Source organism: Pimephales promelas, chromosome 1 (genome assembly GCF_988280905.1).
Source record: "Pimephales promelas chromosome 1, fPimPro1.hap1.1, whole genome shotgun sequence".
Lineage (NCBI taxonomy): Eukaryota > Metazoa > Chordata > Actinopteri > Cypriniformes > Leuciscidae > Pimephales > Pimephales promelas.
The window spans coordinates 29,480,994-29,500,452 of record NC_142769.1 but is presented as its reverse complement, the minus strand read 5'-3'; the positions used below and the strand labels follow the sequence as shown (position 1 = coordinate 29,500,452).

At 37.5% G+C, this 19,459-nt stretch overlaps 1 protein-coding gene across 9 annotated transcripts in view; it reads left to right on the top strand.

Moving 5' to 3' along the window:
* sorcs2 (sortilin-related VPS10 domain containing receptor 2) overlaps positions 1-19,459 on the top strand; it is a 179,132-nt gene that overhangs the window by 85,815 nt on the left and 73,858 nt on the right. For all 9 annotated transcript variants that reach the window (XM_089129425.1, XM_089129428.1, XM_089129431.1 and 6 more), the window contains exon 3: positions 13,670-13,769. In XM_089129425.1, the coding sequence (XP_088985551.1) occupies positions 13,670-13,769 (100 nt within the window). The remainder of the gene's footprint in view (positions 1-13,669; positions 13,770-19,459) is intronic.

The following is a 19,459-nucleotide window of genomic DNA, read 5'->3' as shown; positions in this document are numbered from 1 at the left end:
TATAGTTTCTGGTTCAAAATGCAATTACAGTATAATGGCCTTTAAACCATTTTACTGACTTGTTTTGTTGCTATAATTTTCACAAAATCTTGTGTTTCCTGTCATGTTTATATCTAATGCAGAAATAAAAAAAGTGTAGTGAGAGAAAGAGAGTTGAAATAAAATGTCACTGGTGTGTGCTGAATTCTCAGCCTGGTCCCAGTGGTCCTCATGAGGGTGTCATTTAGATAAATGCTCCCAATTACAACACTGCTGCTCAGTACTCACAGGCACAAGACTCTGTCTGTATTTCTGAGGGCTTTTCCCTTTGAGCGTGTGTGCGTGCGTGCACTTGAGGGTGTTTATACAGTATTTGGAGTCATACATTTTTATAAATCAAGGTTTCTTATTGGCATCTGTGGTTCCATGAAGAACCTTTAACATCCATGGAGCCTTTTCATTGTGCGGAAGGTTTTTTATAGGGCAAACTATTATTCTGTAATGTTCTTTTACATATATACATATATATATATATATATATATATATATATAGTTTTTTTTTTAAACTTTTCACTGAAAGGTTTTTTTGTCAAGCCAAATGGTTTCTTTTTTTTTGACATCTCTCCATAACACAATTTTTTTGAGTGTAGCATGATTTTTGTTTCAGAATATTTGTGTGCTTTGGTTGTGTCTGTATCTAACCAAAGTTGTTTAGTAGTTGCACAAGTCAGAATTATCTCTGTGTTCCCAGCCTCACGCTGGCAGCTGACCAGTCCCCATTGCAGCACTTTGAAGTTAGATGCATATTTTTCTAAAATCAAACCAAACAGATCATCCCTAAAGGCTTCTGGTGACTGATGAGACATGTTTCCCTCTGATTCAGCTCTGCTGTTTGGAAAAAAATAGCCTGTGTAATAAGTATAGAACAAAAACCTCAGTTATAACCACAACGTGGTCATTTATACTCCCTTGTCCACACCACTATGGTCTAAGTTTTTGTAGACCTTTCCTCATAGTACTCTATATGTACACTACTGCCTAAAAATGTTTAGGCTCAGTAAGATTTTTTAAGAAATTAAATATTTTATTCAGGAAGGATGCTTTAAATTGATTATTTAAGCTGATTATCATTAAATGATTTCTATTTTTATAAAGTCCCCTTGCAGTCAATAATTGTATCCCTTAAAACTTTGATAATCAAAATTAAATTTAAACGTATGTAATTATGTATCTACGACGTCAGACACATAATGGTAATTGAACATACTACAGTATGTTGTCAAACAGTTAATAATGTGTTGCTAATGCTGCACAAACCATTTTCCCGCTCATCAGACAGCTGCCTTCTAAAAATCCACACACACCAGACATTTAGACAACATTAAACATCACCACAGGGGGTCTTTAACTTTCTATTCATCAAGAAATCTTGAAAAAAAAAAATGAAAAAAGAGCCAGGTATCCACACTCAATAGGATCTGTGAAGTGTTTACTCCAACAACAGTAAAAGGGGGTTCTTAGTTCTTTAGCATATAAGAAACAAGATGCTCTGGTGCTGGATGTTGGAAACAATGATCACACACACTAAGAAATGTTACTAGAGCAGCAAGTCAGCATTTTAGAATGATTTCTGAAGGATCACGTAATGATGCTGAGAATTAGCATAGGAAACTTCAAACTTAAAAAAAAAAAAAATGAAATCCTACTGTCTCCAAACGTGTACTGTTGGTTCAAAAATAAATGTTAGAAAATAATGTATTGTACTGTGAAGTGCTGACAGTTGTCACGAATCCCTTGAGCTATTTGTAAACAAAAGAAACGTTCTGGTTAGCGTGAATGTTGTTATGCTATTTACAGAGGAACAGTGAGGTAAAGCCTTTTGAGAGGATTGAAAGGTGGATGTTGGTGTGGTTTGAGAGAGATGTCAGAACTAATCAATTCAGACGTTGTAGTCATTGTTACTTTCATGAACATGGATTCAACTAGACTTCTTTTTTCTCCCTACTGGATTCCTTCAAAAGAAATCTCCTTTTGGTAGTTGATTGCACAACCTTCCCCTTCTGATTGCACAAACTGTTAAATTGCTCACTCTACATTTCGGCCTCTTCAGGTAATAAGACTGGCTGATCAGATGTAGGTATGTGGACTGGCTAACTGCCCCTCAATCAGATTTTAGGCCATCTATAATCATCCATATTTAAATGGTTTCTTAAAACAAAACAAAAAAGCAGAGTAATCTTTTTGGTTGACCAAATTTACTAACCTATAGTAATATTTAATCTGATCTCACAGATTCCTGAAAAGCCAAACAACAAACAATCTATTCACTGGGAATGATGTGCCTTGAACTAGTCACAGATTTGAGTTATGGAATCTGATGATCTTTTCCTGCTCTCTGTGCAATAAAAGCCATATGATAGCCTTTCATAATAGTAAGTGAGAAGGCATTAGTGAAAATTAATTGCCCCCTGGCAGTATAATATGAGGGGTGTACATTAATCAGTGGCTTAATAACCATCAAATGGATTTCAGGAATATCTCGGAATGGTGTGGGCATTTCTTTGAGTTTAGATGAATACACTCCATTGAAATATTGTAATAGGATAACTTGCATTTATTAATCTGCCACAGTTTGTTCTGTTGCATCAGGTTCATATGAGTGTTTTTTTGTGACATTATTTCTGTTTACGAGATTACGACACATCCATGCACAGTAGCTGCATTTTGAAGTTCATGATGTTTTAGATTGACTTTACACCTTTCACTTTGATTTGGCCTAACAAAAATCCATGTCTCATTTGACTACAACTCTTTTTTTTTTTTGCATTGAGACATGATTTCCCATTCTCTGCTACTGAACCTTCAAAGTGATCTTTTTGGTCGCTCTATGGCTTCTCTCGCAAGTCTCCTTGTTCGTGCAGAGAATTTTGATAGACGACCTTTAGTGAACTGAGTGGTTTGGTTTCGCTTCCACTTTCTGATATTTGAGCCAACAGAGCTTATACTGGGACATTCACACACTAGGAAATTACTTTTTCCAAATTTCAGAATTTGTTGTGTTTATTTATAATTTGGTATTTTCTTTAGTGTTCTTTGAATGCTTTGAACAGATTTTATCGTAGTTTTTGTCCGACTACATTGACTTGACTTGGTACAAAAACTACAATAAAACCTGTTGGAAAGCATCTTTTGCAGCGATTCAGTGAACACCGCAGACCACTCGGTGAATTTCACATCTATGTAAACTTAAGTTTAATGTGTTTTATGAACGATTGTTCGAGTGCACATAGAAGACCATTGTGTAGGCTGGGGGGTGTGGGGGTGCTAACACAGAAACCTAAAATTCTCAGGACAACAGCATTTGTCCAAATTTCAATCTTTCTATTTCATCAGAAACAATCTTAAAACAGGGCTTTAAGTGTAAAATACCGAACTAACCCTTTAACTGTTGGTTTTTTTTAGACAGAACATTATTTTAATGGTCACAGATGGAAGGCAATTGTGAGGCTGTTGTGTACTTTCAATTGTTTTTCTTTGTTTTCTCTGTTTGACTGTTCAAATGGAATATTTTCCTTTTGTTAAGAATATGTCATATTAAAATAATGAATGTTTGATTTAGTACTTAGGAATAAATAACACAGCGAGTTACATTTCTGTGTTATTTGCATTTCATTAGAATGGGTGAATTCAGTCTAAATACATTTACAAGGCACTGTGTGTTTGTGTGTGAGTGTGTGACCTTTGTTTCCAACATCCAGCACCAGAGCATCTTGTTTCTTAAATGCTGGAGAACTAAGAAACCCTTTTACTGTTGTAGCATTGGAGTAAACACTTCACAGATCCTATTGAGTGCTGATACCTGGCTCCTCACATCCTACTTTTACATTTTTTGTGTTTCTTAATGGTATTCATTAAAGATGAATCAGCAAACATGTTGGACCGTAGAGTTGGGATACTCGGACTCGAGTCCAATTTTGAACGAACTCGGACTTGTCACGCACTCGGATTAATTTGTACTCGGACTTGACACGGACTCGGACATTTTAGACTAGGAAAAATGTCTGAGTCCAGTCGAATCCGGGCACTGGAGGACACATTATTCAAAAACGAAACTACTTGTGTTTTGTCCGCGTTGAGCATTGTAGCCAATCACAGACATACATTAAGCGCATGAACGCAGTGGCAAATCAGAGGCATTTTAGAGTCAACATGCAGAGAATTTGCTCAAAATGTATAGAATCAGCACAAGCTATATCCTTTTACAAAGCCCCTCATAAACAAAGTCTAGACATGATATAAATGAGGGATTCACTGTGCAGTGCGGATAACTTCAGTGTTTATGACAAGAGTTTTAGGGAGAGTGCCGAACACGGTGATGGCTTAAAGGGAGCGCTATTGACAATCTAAATAATATTTTTTGTTTTCCGTGCTTCTAGAGCGCCAGTGGTTACGTTCACAATGTAAATCAAAAACAGCGATAAATGCATTTAAATCTGGGAGTGAATCCGCAAAATTTTAGTCCTGTGAGTCATGAAATTGCGATGATTGATATAGCAACCATAGCAACATGAGAACGTGATAAACATAGTAACATTTTGGCGACTAATAATTGTATGATTTTTGTTACATTCTTTAGTCATGAGTTTACATAAACCTTTCAGAATCTCTTTTATTAATAGGAAGATAAAGACATTGTTTCTATTCAGTACTGCACCGAAAAAGCTTTTTCACATTACAGATGTTTAATGGCCTAGTCCACAAGACAAAATACACAAAATACAAAAATTTGCCACAAGACAAATTACTTGATTTTAATATTGTGTCATTACCTGAATGATCCAAAACTGTTTTTTTGTTTGTTTGTTTGTTTTTGTAATGGTTGTTCATGAGGAAAAATCCTCCAGCTCCTGCACATTCTTTGCTTTTCCAGCATCTTCTGCATATTTGACTCCTTAGCAGTGACAGTTAGATCCATCTTTTCGCACTGGGACTCATTTACAATCATTACAAACCCTGCAAATATTTAGTGATGTTCAAGAAGGAAGCATCCATTAAGGATGGAACTGAATGCAAATTGGTGTAAATTGTTAAAAAATGTATTAATTAATTTAGTCCTGCCCTTCAGAGGCTAAAAAAGATATTAGCATGTAAAACAAAATAATAAATTTAAACATCACCATCATCTTGCTCAAAAGTGTACCCCTGGCTCTTAATGCATTGTGTTGCATTCTTGAGCATTACCTTGCAAATACCGTTTTCTCTTTGGTCCTCAATATATTTTTCACTGTGTGAGAACCATTGATGCGCGGGTCAACGTATAAACAACCCGCAACCGACCGACGTTTTCAGCTACCCGCCCGCAACTCGGACCGCAAAAAAAAGTAAAAAAAACATTGTACCCGACCCGCTTCCTGGCCGCATTTTTTAAAAGTAGTAAATGCTCATCGGAGCGTTATTGGGCCATAGACGTGTAACAACACAGCATCGCAAGAAGACGTAGGCCTACACATAACAAAGGCAAAGCCAGCACTTTGGTCATCATCTTTCATTATTTCAGCAAATGTCTCCCACACTTTTACTCTTTCTATTTGTGTATTTGCAGAGCTTCCACTCCCCAGTCTTCACCTTTTCTCTTGCCGCCTCCATCTCTCTGCAGACTGTAGTGATTGTAGACATGGCCGGTTCGTGAACGAATCGTTCTTTTGAACCGGTTCTTTTTAGTGAACCGGTCAAACCAGTACACTCAAACTGAATTGTTCGAAACAGTTCGCGTCTTGCGTCAGTGCTGATCCACAAGTTACTAAAGTTACTCACTTTCAGACATGCCTGACAGTCGCCTCCGAATCGAAATAAATCAATATCCAGAATTATATTTTACTCCAGTAACTCCAAAAGTTCACTGAACCGAGACATGTTGGTGCCACTGTTGAGAGAAGTGATGAACACGAGCAGCTGATACTGCGCATAGATACTGCGTATACCGAACGCACAGGAACAGCGGTTCTCCAATCACTAGTAAAGAACCGAGAACTGTTTAGACTGAGCTTGTGTGTTATCTTCGTGCCAGTTATTCAGCCAATAATGTGTAGGGCTGTATATTTCATCAAAAATTGTGTCTAGTACTATATACAAATGTTTAATTGGCATCTTTTTTCAAACGACCCGACCGACCGCGACCCGAATATCATTAAAAACATTTTTGGATGACCCGTAACTGCGGGTAACCGCGGGTGACCGCAGGCACCCGCTCATTTCGGATCAACCCGCGCATCACTGGTGAGAACATGTGGACTGAGAGCGGAATGGCTTGTCGGATGTAGCAACAGTAACTAAGAGGGGTGGGTCCTTGTGAAAGGTCAATTTCAAATCATTTAAATCTTTGTGGACTCAACCGGACTCGACTCGGACTCGGATGTTAAGGACTCGGACTCAACTCCGACTCGGCCCTCTTTGGACTTGGACTTGATTGTTAACAACTTGAATTTGACTCGGACTCGACAAGGGTGGACTCGGACCCAACACTATTGGACCCTATTAAATATGTTTTGTTGTATTGTTTTGTCCATTCTGGAGTCTTGAATGAGTAATTAATCAGTTAATCAGTCAATATCTTTTCATAAAACTTGTTGAAAAATGGTAAATGGTAAATGGACTGCATTTATATAGCGCCTTCATAGACCTAATGGCCACCAAAGCGCTTTACATTTGCCTCACATTCACCCATTCACACACTCATTCACACACCGACGGCGGTGTCAGCCATGCAAGGCGCCAGCCAGCTCGTCGGGAGCAGCTGGGGTTAGGTGTCTTGCTCATGGACACCTCGACACTTGGTCAGGTGGAACCGAGGATTGAACCACCAACCTTTCGGTTCGCAGACAACCCACATGAACCACTGAGCCACTGCCGCCCCGCCCCTGTTACACTGGTGATGATTTACTAGTAGCCAAGATATTTTGATATACAAGCGTCTCAGTTATGCATGGTAACCCTCGTTCCCTGTGTAGGGAATGGAGACATCTCGTCGGAGGAGTTTCCAACAAATTGGAAATTATAATAAAGCGGAAGTGAGCGCACACACATATGCTTTACGCTAAGGAGCCGGATGGTGTCCAATCCTTTGCGAAGGTACAGCAAGCATGGACGAAACAGGACGAGATGTCTGTGTTCCCTACTCAGGTACCTCCCAGTACTCTTAAGGAATCTGATGATCAGGTCGTGCAGTGCGAGCTCCCTTTCGAAAGGGAACTTGTCGTGACTTCACAGGAGGAAAAAAAAATATTCTAAATATTTCTTGCTTAACTGCAGATGACATTTGGGAAAAATCAATAACAACAGCAAAAATTTACTTTAAAAAAAGAGCATGCCATTGTCAGATTACCAGGACAAGCTAAATTGCCTGTTTAAAATGCAGGGAGTCTATTAAAGGTGACGGTCATGGCCAGTGTCTAATTTCTGGAAGACCAGACAGAGAATATTTATGCCACCACTCCACATAAATTATGTTTGATGGTAATGCTAACATGCAGTGGTGGTCTGAAGGATTTTACACAAGCACAGAAATCAAGTATGTCTGTCAAAGTGTGGGTTATTTTCAGAAGAGATCCGTCAATAAGCAAAAAAAGAACAGTCAAGGACGTTCAAGGCTTCGAAAAATAATGTGCGCTTACTTCGATGTATAAATGCTTTTGTACATTTTTCGATCTTACTGTTTCCTGCGATTCCCTCCAAATGCTTAGATGTTTTCATACCTTAAACCATGATTCAATGTGACAGTGAATGTCTGCATGGAGTATGACTCATGATCCCAAATTAATACAAGGAGTCACAATGTTTTCTGTTCATTTCCAAGCTTGGAAACTTTCCTTTGTTGTAATAATTTGATTTATTCCGAGATTTAGACTTGCTAAATTGACTCAATTTGACTTAGCACAGGTTTTTATAATTATTATTATTTTGAAAGTCCATTGCTTCATGGCTCTGAATAAACATAGTCCTACAGTCAAACCATGGATCACTGGAGGGATGGGATGTTGGTCAGCCAGCAAATAACCCACCCAAACAAGCAGTGGGGAGGCTTTGGCAGGTTCTCTCAGGTGAACAGAAAGGGAGAAAGAGTGAATGACAGGCGCTCTATGGATAGTAACCATGGCAACGGCTTCTGTGCGCTAAGCAGCTGTAGCCTTTTTAACTGCAATTAAAATTATACATAACTTTACCTGATAGGCCTGGGTTTAGTTTAAAGTGTTTAGTCTCTGCCATGTGAATTCCCTTCTGATGATGTCCTCATAACTATTCTGGAAACTGACAAACAGCGAGCTGAGGATTAGTCTCTCTTCCAATGTTTTGTGCTGCAAATGACGTTGGTCGTGTACAAAAAGTTTACAGACAACTTCGGCAACAGGCGGGCGTGGACAGGGCGTGAGGCAATTTCATGTAATATTCTGCGTCGTTGACGTGCAAATACCCATGCAGAGGGAGCATGTAAAACGGAACGGGGAACGGTTCTAGCAATCACAGCATTGTTACAGTTTTGAGAGGTGCCCGTCAGGGTACGCTGTTCGGGTACGCGTGCTACACGCAACCTATGGTGTAGCTGCGGCGTGAGTTAAACACAGAAGTATAAATTGGGCTTTACCTCTGTTTAATTTAATCTTAGTGTACATGGGAAACCATGGCACGACCAAACCTAAGCTACTATAACGTTAGAAGTAACGTTGGTCGACTTATATCTGTAGTAGTGGTCATGACCTCTGACTACATAGACTGTTTTTGGTATAAAGCACCTTATTTGTTTAAAGTTTTTGCAAACCACATGTTATTGCACTTTTGCAGTACATTTAAATCAAAAGTGCACAATACACTACTTTAGAATTCATTATTCAATTTTGCACGTAACCTTGCGATTAATTGCGATTAAAGGTTGTGTCAGCGATTGTGGGTAACGTCACTTCTGTTTGTGTTTGAAGCAAGATCCCAAACAAAACAAGTTGGCTCGCCCCTCCCTCCCGTTTCGTGCATCACGAAAAAAACGATCATATTACACGCGCATTTCTGAAAGCGACAAAAACACGCTATTTTCAGATTGACGGTCTCAATGATGGGTCATTCTGTGAACTCTAAAATATTAACTTGGCTGCTTTGGATTACAAAGTATAATGATGTATATAAAATCTGCAGTCGAGCCATGTCATATCATACAGCTAGTTTTTCTGGTGCTTCACTGGAACCAGCGGTATGATAAAACGTACCAGAATCAGTCATATACAGTAACTACAGATATAACATTATGGGGAAAACTCATGGTAACAACAGCTATCTGGAATAATATTATAACAGCTTATTATTATTCGGCTAAAGCTAGTCCTGAACATTAGTGTTATTGCTAATAGAAGGCTACAATGTTATGGCTACAAGTAGATACAACTCGCACACTAAATACCTACAATCTGATATTCGCTATCGCTAGAGCTATCCAAGTTTAGTCGAGTTTCACTCATATTTTTTTAAAGAATTATATTTTCACACACAGATCACATACAAAAAAGTCAGCACTAAATCTACTCACCTGTCCAGAAGAAACAGTGCAACCTCGACATCCAATTTAAACATTTTCAATTCTTTGAGTTCTCTCCACCGTTCAAAAGCCTTCCCGATTATTATTAGTTTCTTTGACAAAAAACGACGGTATTCCCTCGGCCTAATCCTCCTCCTCTTCTCAGATGCCGTGAACGAGCCCAAAAAAAAAAAAAAAACACCCCCCTCTGTCGGCGATTGGTTAGAACACTGTATATTTTGATTTTGAGTGGTGGTTGTTCCCATTTGTTTTTAATGTGCACATCTCAGAGCCTAGGCTGCCTACAGAGACGTGTTTTTTTGACAGCCTGCTTATGGGGCGGCAGCTAGCGTATAGTTAGGAAAGATGAATGTGATCATTTTTGTTTGGGCCTGAAATCACTGATACAACCTTTAATCGCAAGGAACTCATACGATTAATTGCGGTAAAAAAAAATGTATATAAACTAATATATATATCTATATCTATATTTAAATGGTATTATTATTGCCCCTGTTCTCATTCTCCATCTCTTCTTCCCATCTTTATTATCCACACTCCTTCATCACCAGTGGCATTAGTACTCAGCTAATCAGTAGCATTAAATGAGCCATCCGATTAAGTTAGCATCATTAGCGAAACGTTTGGCAACCGAAGCGCAGCGTGCCACACAATCCTCCAAATTAGCTTTATTAGTTACATAATGTTCCTCTGAGGCCTCTGACATTTTACTCTCCACTAGAGGATTTACTTAATGAGTTGGCTGTTTCTTGCACTCGCTCCACCAACTCCGCTGATGACCTCTGCCGGGTTTGACTCAACTTTGGAGACGCTGAACACCGTCATTGTCTGATTGATTGTGTATTCTAATTAACAGACTCAACTCTTCTGAAAGAATGGCATGTATTATGAATTTAATTCTGATTTCAAATAATCATGGCTTTTTTGGTAAACAAATTCAATTTTGAGGACGTTTGGTAATAATCAGTCTTGAATTTAAATTATGATAATAATTTTAGCAGATTTTAGGAAGTTTGGATAACCCCAGTGGCCTTAACACTATGTAATGATGGTCTATTTTTATGATTGTGGATTGGTTAACAAGCACATTATTCACATATTGACATGCTGCTTTGCTCATAAAAATGAAAAGAAAACATAAAAAAATAGTTTTGTTGTTTAAAATGTGATCTTTGCAAAGCACAACCCGCCATGTTCAGTCATTGTGCTTATAGTATAGATATACTGTTTTTAGGGTAACACTTTACAATAAGGTTCATTAGTTAACTACATTAGTTAACATTAACTATACTTCTACAGCATTTTTTAATCATTGTTAATGTTAAAGGGTTAGTTCACCCAAAACTGAAAATTAAGTCATTAATTACTCACCCCCATGCTGTACCAACCCCGTAAGACCTTCGTTCGTCTTCGGAACACAAATAAAGATATTTTTGATTAAATTTGAGAGCTGTATAACTACCACATTGGCTCCTAAGAGACTGCCTCTTGACGGCCCAGAAAGTCAATGAAGAAAATGTTTAAATATCCCAAGTGACTACCGTGGCTCAACTATATGTTTATCAAGCGACGCGAATACTTTTTGTGCGAAAAAACAAACAAAAATAACGAGTTTATTCGACTATTCCTTTTCTTCCTTGTAGGCCAGAACGAGACTTCCTTAGATTTCCACGACGCATGCGCAAGAACTGAACTGAAGTAGTGTAAGGAGATCGCAATTCTCGCGCATGCGTCGTGGAAATCTAAGGAAGTCTCGTTTCTGGCCTACAAGGAAGAAAAGGAATAGTCGAATAAACTCGTTATTTTTGTTTGTTTTTTCGCACAAAAAGTATTCGCGTCGCTTGATAAACATATAGTTGAGCCACGGTAGTCACTTGGGATATTTAAACATTTTCTTCATTGACTTTCTGGGCCGTCAAGAGGCAGTCCCTTAGGAGCCAATGTGGTAGTTATACAGCTCTCAAATTTAACCAAAAATATCTTTATTTGTGTTCCGAAGACGAACGAAGGTCTTACGGGGTTGGTACAGCATGGGGGTGAGTAATTAATGACTTAATTTTCAGTTTTGGGTGAACTAACCCTTTAATTTCAACATTTATAAATACTTCATTAAAATCTTGACATTAGTTAATGCACTGTGTGAACTAACATGAACAAACAATGAACATCTGGATTTGTATTAACTAACGGTAACAAAGATGAATAAAAACAATAAAAAATGTATTGCTCATAGTTCATGTTAGTTAATACATTAACTAATGTTTAATAAATAAACCTTATTGTAAAGTGTTACCGTTTTTAGTATGCTATTCCTCAGACCTTTCTAGTTCCTCATCCTGCCATGATACTTGTGTGTGATGTCTTGGAAACATGGCTCCTGGCATAATGATCACCTCCCCCACCCTGCCCAGCCTTCCCTCCCGCTTTCACTTAAACCTCACGAGCTGAAACACCTCTGTTCTGCTCTGTTCTGTCAAGCAAGGAACAAAAAATGTGAGCTCAGCATGAGCTCCAGAGAAAAATTCTGTTCACTTCTGTTTTTTAATTAGTTCTATGGGGGAAGTCTTTAGCACTGTATGTTTGTGTTGAGCAATAGTCTTTGATCAGGCATTTTGCACACTCTATCTGCTGCCAGCTGCAGTATGCTTTCCCTCAGCCTGACTGAGAGGTTCACAGGGTGTGGATGTATCGTTTTGAGTTAAAAGAAAGTTGACAGCCACTTTAAATGTAACCCTGTGACCTTGACCTTGTTCTTACGTGCAGTTCATGTAACAGTGTTGTGTGAGAATGATTTGTTCTGACAGTGCCGGGCTGGTTTAGGCCACAGCTCTCTGCCTGATTGATTTTTGCAAATATTTCCACACCTGTGATTCTGCCTTGTCATTCCTCATTTCTACAGCAATTCAAATAGTTTCTCCACAAGCTAACACCAGTCACTGACTATATACCTCACATTCCCTACCACACTTGAAACATTATCTGCTGTTGTGGTCCGAATCAAATTAAGCAGCCATGGGTAACACTTTACAATAAGGTTCATTAGTTAACATTAGTTAATGTATTTACTAACATGCACTAACCATGAGCAATACATTTGTTACTGCATTTGTTCATCTTTGTTAATGTTAGTTCATGAAAATACAGCTGTTCATTGTTTGTTCATGTTAGTTCACGGTGCATTAACTAATGTTAACAAGATTTTAATCAAGTATTAGTAAATGTTGAAAATAACATTAACAAAGATTAACAAATGCTGCATATGTGCTATTCATTATTAGTTCATATTAACTAATGTTAACTAACGAACCTTATTGTAAAGTGTTACCCAGCCAGGTTGATTTCTTTTTAAAGGTTGATATTGTTTTAATTTAGTTTGAGTGTGTTTATCTGTTTGTCTCTTTCTGTCATGTCATATAATAGCAGACATTTAATTAGCTGTACGCAGTACTTCTAAAACACAATGGAATGAACATTTTAGAAGGGCTGCTCAAAAAGCATTGTTCTCTTCTTGTGAGTTTGTAAATGCCAGAACTGCACTACCATCTTTCCCAAAGCAGCTGATTTGCAGAGTTGTGAAGTTACTTTTATTTTTTATTTATTTATTGCTGACTGCTTTTGCTGACTCCAATTCAGTCAAAAACAGTCAACATCCTCATGAGATCACTTTAGCAATCAGGGCCCAAAAACAGTCTATTCTGAAAATTGTCATTTTTTTGTGCTTGCTGTGAATATTTTGAACCCCGGTGTTGTGTTGTGTTTACATATTTATGGGATCTCAGCACAGATTTGAGGTTGAAAAGACATATGAATGTTCATTTAACATTTAATCTATAGCAGTTCAAAGCAATTCCAGTGTATGTACAAGGTACAGAATGTGTATATGTTTTATTTTGCTGAAAATATTCTGTTAGAATGTCAGAAATAGACATGACAATACACAGTGAGTCATATGTTAATGTCGCCTCTCAGCTCTAAGAATAAATCTAATAATCTGAGAATTGTATTCAATCTAGATCTGTACTATATCCTGTCACATCTTTCCGTGTGTGACTCACTGTAATAATTAAACAGAAGAAGATGACATTGCTCTCTCGTTCTCTTTCTTTCATGCAGATCCAGTGATTATGGGTCAACCTACACCAAGCTGAACCTGATGCCAGGCACAACCATCATAGTCACAAACTTCTACATTTGTCCCACCAACAAGAAAAAGGTAAGAGGACCATACACACTTTACGACACCCTAAAGATCTCCATTATCACTAGAAACAAATACCCTGTCTACGTCAGACTTCGTACTTCCTCTCAATTTCAGTTCACCTATCTCTCAGTTTTCCTCCGACCTAAAAACAGTCAGCCAATCAACGAGCAGAGGGCGGGCTGAGAGCCGTGACACTAAGCGCAGAGTTTAAGATTGTATTTTAGGTTGGGGAAATCGAAAACGACCGCAGATATGGAGACACGGGATGCAATTCGCTCTGTTGTGGAGGATATTCAAGAAGAGTGTTTGCTAAACATTTTGAATGGAGGTGATGTTTAAGTTGGACAGAGTGGTGAGATTGCGTTATGTAATTGGCTTACGGGTAACCAATGATATTATACTTCAGACAAGCGCCCCCCTGCGAGAAAGAAAACACAGTCACAATTACAGTATGCCATTTCAGACTCGGTCTAAGCAAAGCAAAGTAGCAGAGTTTGGTATTACCAGGTTAAGATACAAATCTATTCATGCCATTTTCTTCCATTGGAAGTTTTAGATGGTGAAGCAACAAATCAATTCCTTTTTGATATAAAACAAATTTCACCACATCTGTTAATGAATATGTGAGTATGGTTATTTTGCAATTAACAATCAATTATAAGTTATTGGGAGCAGTGGATGTTTAAGCAGATATCAGGGATTTACAAGACTTTACAAAATGGTACTTAAAAGCTCCATATGGTTCTTCTCACTAGATATTAGAATGTATTGAAATACAGCTAATAAATATGTCCTGTGAGTGTGTGCAATTATAGTTAAATGTGTGGAGTTTAAGGTCATGTGATATGTTTTCGCTCCCTTATGGAGATTGATGGTAATGATCACCCCAGAGCAACTATGACATGTTCAAGCGTGTCAAAGTCATCCTAATGAAGTTTACAGGGATATCCTGCTCATTAGTAATCTCCTCACAACCTGCTTAAACATGAACACACACAGACGTCACAGCTGAATAAGTGCTAGCGGTCTGTAATAGGCAATTTAGCAGAGACACATCAAAGCTTGTCTGCTGTCCTCAGCTCTATAGTCACGATGCGCAATATTAATATTTAACAGGAAAATAACAGTTATTCAAAATGAGATGCAGTATGTTTGAGGACATGGCTGTGTTTTGATGTTTGTGGCTGTGAAGTGAATTGCACACGAAGTAACTGTTAGTGTTGACTTCAGGAGACAAAAGGAAACGGAACTCCACAGTCACTCCTGATGGAATCTCTTTCCCATGTCAGACTCCTTTATCTTTAAATCTCGGACGACTGTACCTTGACTGTCGATACAAAGAGCGTTTTGAACAGGGCCGGACAATACATGCACTTTCTGCAGTGTCTGGGAAAAAGTGTTTTTTTGTGAAAACAGACACTTTCAGGCTTCTAAGGAACAAAACTTGAGTGTCCTCATTTATGACACTGACGTCTGGGGCAATTTCAGTGAGCCGCTGGGAAAGCCTCTGTTTGCTGTTAGGTGGCAAAACATTTCAACTCTGACTCACAGAATTGATACTTGATACTGCTGCTGGACAGTGGTTGTCATATTATGATGCTATGAATCATAATCACACACTTCTCACAACTCTCTCCTTGGCTTTATATCATTATGATGCTATTATCTATTCTCAACACACAGAACAGTAAAGGCGTCTATAAATATAAAAGATACTGTATGTTGAATATTTTGTCAATATTTTGATAACAGGCACTGTAAAAATATTTTCATGATTTGTAATCTCAACATTTTATCTTTTGTCGAATCAACTTAGATAATTTGTGTAGTTCAGATAACATAATATTTTGAGTTTCTGGTGATTAAATTAATCTCCTTCATTGTATTAACTCAATTTTTCCATTTCAATGAACTTGAACAATTTTAAGGCAACCAGGTTACTTATTTTTTTAAGTTAAACCAACAACATTTTTAACTGTAATTTTTCACATTAGATCACATTCATTTTAATGTGGCCTTTAAGTCTCTTAAAGACTGTGTGATCAGACTAGTTTCATAATCCATTCTAGCTTATGAGTATTGGAGCATTAAAAGATATATAAACATATATCTAGATAAATCATTTCTTTATAGATGTTTTTTTTTTTTAAATATATATTTTATTATAAAGAATGTTTTTTTTTTATCTCTTTATATTTATAAAATACATTTATAAATTTTAACATGTATTTTTGAAAACACTCCCCCTTGTCTTGCATTGAGTGGACAAACAGATAGTCCCGTTGCTTGTGTTTATGTTTCTGTGTCTGGATCTGTCTGGATGCTCCAACAAACAAAAGCAATGTCTGATAAAGCATAGGACCACAGTGTTTATACTTCAGCTGTATTACTTAACCCTATCTGGGTGTGTATTTATAAACCAAAATGTGTGTCTGGGTTTGTGAGACAGAGAGAGAGCATGATAGTGAATGCGCTGCTACACCCCACAGGTCACCGTACAACTACACAATGTCAATCAGTGTGGCGTTAGACAGGGTCCCAGCGTAGAGGAGAAGGATCAAACGCCACTGATCCAAAACCAAAGCGTCTGGCCCCCTCATTTCTACAGCGCTGAGCTCAACCGAGCGTGAATGAAAAAGAGACACAGAAAGAAAAAAAGCGTCAAGAGTGAAAAACAGAAAAGCAAGTCCGACGGCAGTTGCAAATAAAGCTATCCTCGTCTCTAATATATCTGACCTCCATTAAATCACATTTCTAAGTCCCTTAACGAAGATGAGCAGTATCTTTTTTTCAGTCTCTAATTAAAAATATTCAGCAGTGGAATTAACAGCAGCTGATTCTGCAGTAATGGATTCTTTGGAGTTCAGTGCTGCCTGCCTTCATTTTGTTAATAGCTTGCGCGGTTCAGACAAAGAGTTTAGGCAAACAGTTTAATTTCAAACGGCATAATTTTCACTTCCTTTGTCCCAAGTTATCTCTTGCTGGAACTCAAGCAAGTAATTACTCAGGAAATAATGTGTGATTTGTCCACTCTAGAGATACGGAGAAAGTTCATTAATGGGAAATGGCCATGAAAATGAGAAAGCGGGATATTTCTACTTTATCAGAGAAATAATGTTGTTATACCTCTATGGTTTGTTTCAGATTGTGACTTGCTTGAAGCATTTACACATTTATATCCTATAAATATTATTAAAATTGTCTTCATTGCCTTCCTGACTGTCACCCAAACTGGTTGCTTCCACGATTTGAAGGTCACAAACAAATTTTGTGCTTTAAAACTTAGTTTTTAATGTCTTTCCAGATACATTTCTCATCCACTGCTGTGGTGCGTGTTTTATGAACGCTTGCAGCAGAGAAGTCCTCTCACATTCTCAGGGACTCGTTCTGTTGGAAAAACTCCCATTACTTCAGCAGCTGTAGTCAGAGCATGAGGCCCGAGATTAAAATCTCCTTGCTCAGTGTCTTGAAACCGAGCTAAAACAGATATAAAAGACAGTGGCTATTTTTGACATTTGGTAGTTTAATACATGCATTGGAAAGCGAGTGAAGCAAAGCCGTGTTCACACCCTCCAGCCGGGAAAGCGGAAAGGAGAGAGCCACGAGCGTGACTGACTAATGGAATGATGTTCCTTTGGGTGAAAGTTCTCATACAGCCGAGAAAGAGGGTGGAGAGATAAAAGCCAAGAGATGTTCACTTGTTTCTCATAGCTGCTTATCTTTAAGAATTTAGCAGGATTTTCTCACATTTTCTCATTATTTGCTAAGGGGTGTTTAAATGTACCATCTGGGTTTATCCAGACATAAAGCTCATAGACTGTGAGACTTTACTGTAAATTGGGACGCTAATCCACTGTTATACAGTACATGAAGTGCAGAGGGATCTTGATCTGTTGATCATTGTTTTATAAGAGAAAAGCTAATGTTGAACTATAATTATTTGAAAGACTTTTATAAAATGAAAAAGAGATGTTATTATTTTTAGTATTATTATTATTAGTAGTAGTAGTAATATTGTTGGTGTTATATACTAATTAACTCATCCATGCTAGATCTTTTGAAATATGAGCATTGGCATTTCTCTTTTCAAATTGAAAATCACTTTTTGCCAATTATTAACTACAGACAAAAAAACTCTTTTAAACCTAGATGTGTTAAAAATGGCAGAGCTTTTTTATTAATCTTGTCCTTAAATGCTGAAAACAAAGATTATTTATTAATTAACTTTTTCAAGCTTTAAAAGATTACAAAGTCATTTAAGTAGTCCATAGTTTAGCCAAGAAGAAGTATTACAAATTGCCTCTTTGGTCATGGGCTCTTTAACTTGTAATGAGCTTTAGGGCCAGATTTGCTAACTGCTTGCTCCAGCGCAAACCCTCTTTGGGCATTTTAAAAACTACTGTCAGTAGCCTATTTACTAAAGACACTAATTTGTCACTGCGATTAGCGATGAAAAGGCATGGACAGGGTTATTATATTTGCAGCTGACCTAATTGCATATGTGCTTATTGCATTTGTACTGTAGGTGTTTTCCTTTTAGATGCAACATTTATAGGAGGAGAGTATTTTATTCTTTTCTTTTAATCCTCGCTTGTCTGGCTTATGCTACTCTAAGCAATGCCTGAACTTTATTTTGAGCACTTCTTGCGTTGTTTTTGCCTCTTCATGATGACTCGCTTGCTGTATCCCTCATTTTGACAAAGCCGCCTGCTAAATGACTAAATGCAAATGTAAAGGAATACTTTCAAACACCCATAAACCAACACACGAAGACCTATTAAAACACACCGCTTGAAATTTTGAATGGGATTTATTTTCTCGGATCATTTCCATAATCACGCAGTCATTCAGAATATCATCAGACCCTATAATAAAGTTTTTGATTTCACAGTGAGTGACCTTGTTTAGACTCCTGACCTAGTGTTGAGATCGATAATATACTAATAAATGTCGCTGACTTATTTTCACCCATTACATGGAATTAGTGACAGATAAAATGGATTGGTTTGACCTGATTTACAATAACCAGTCAATAAAAGACAAAATTCAGTACCAAATTCACTGTGTTACAGTGTCTGATTCGTTTCATGCCAAATGGAAGAGAAAGCATGTCCCGGTTGCCCATTTCAGCTTTGGTTTATTGAGGGAGTTTTTCTTCATAAAAGTTGCTTTGAGACAATTCCTACTTGACAATATTATACAAATTAAATCTGAACTGAAAGCTGAAGTGTTCCACTTCTGTAGCATATATGCAAAAAATAATTTTATCTTCCTAAACACTTCCCTTGGTCAGACAGACTTTAACTTTTTTTTTCTTTTTTTTTTCTTTATGTCATCAGTATTCCCCCCACTAACCCATTATTTTGCTTGGTTTTCTATAATTATCTGTTGACTTGACATTAGATAAATGTGTGTTAATTATACCCACAGCACTTTAAAGGTCATGTGTACACTTTTGAGATTCATTTTGTGGCTCTGATTCGTAAGAGCCTTTATAAATCATACTGCTGAGTGCAAGCCTGTAGTATGCAGAAGAGTTTTTAGATGCAGAGTTTATGAAACTGTCTTGTGTAGAACAAAATGCAATATATATTATGTATTTAGTTACTGTAATTATTACTGTAATTCTGTACTTCTGCCCCCCAATAGATAAACAGGACACTGTACTGGAGCTCTTAATTTATTTTTATTTGTTTTGTAGC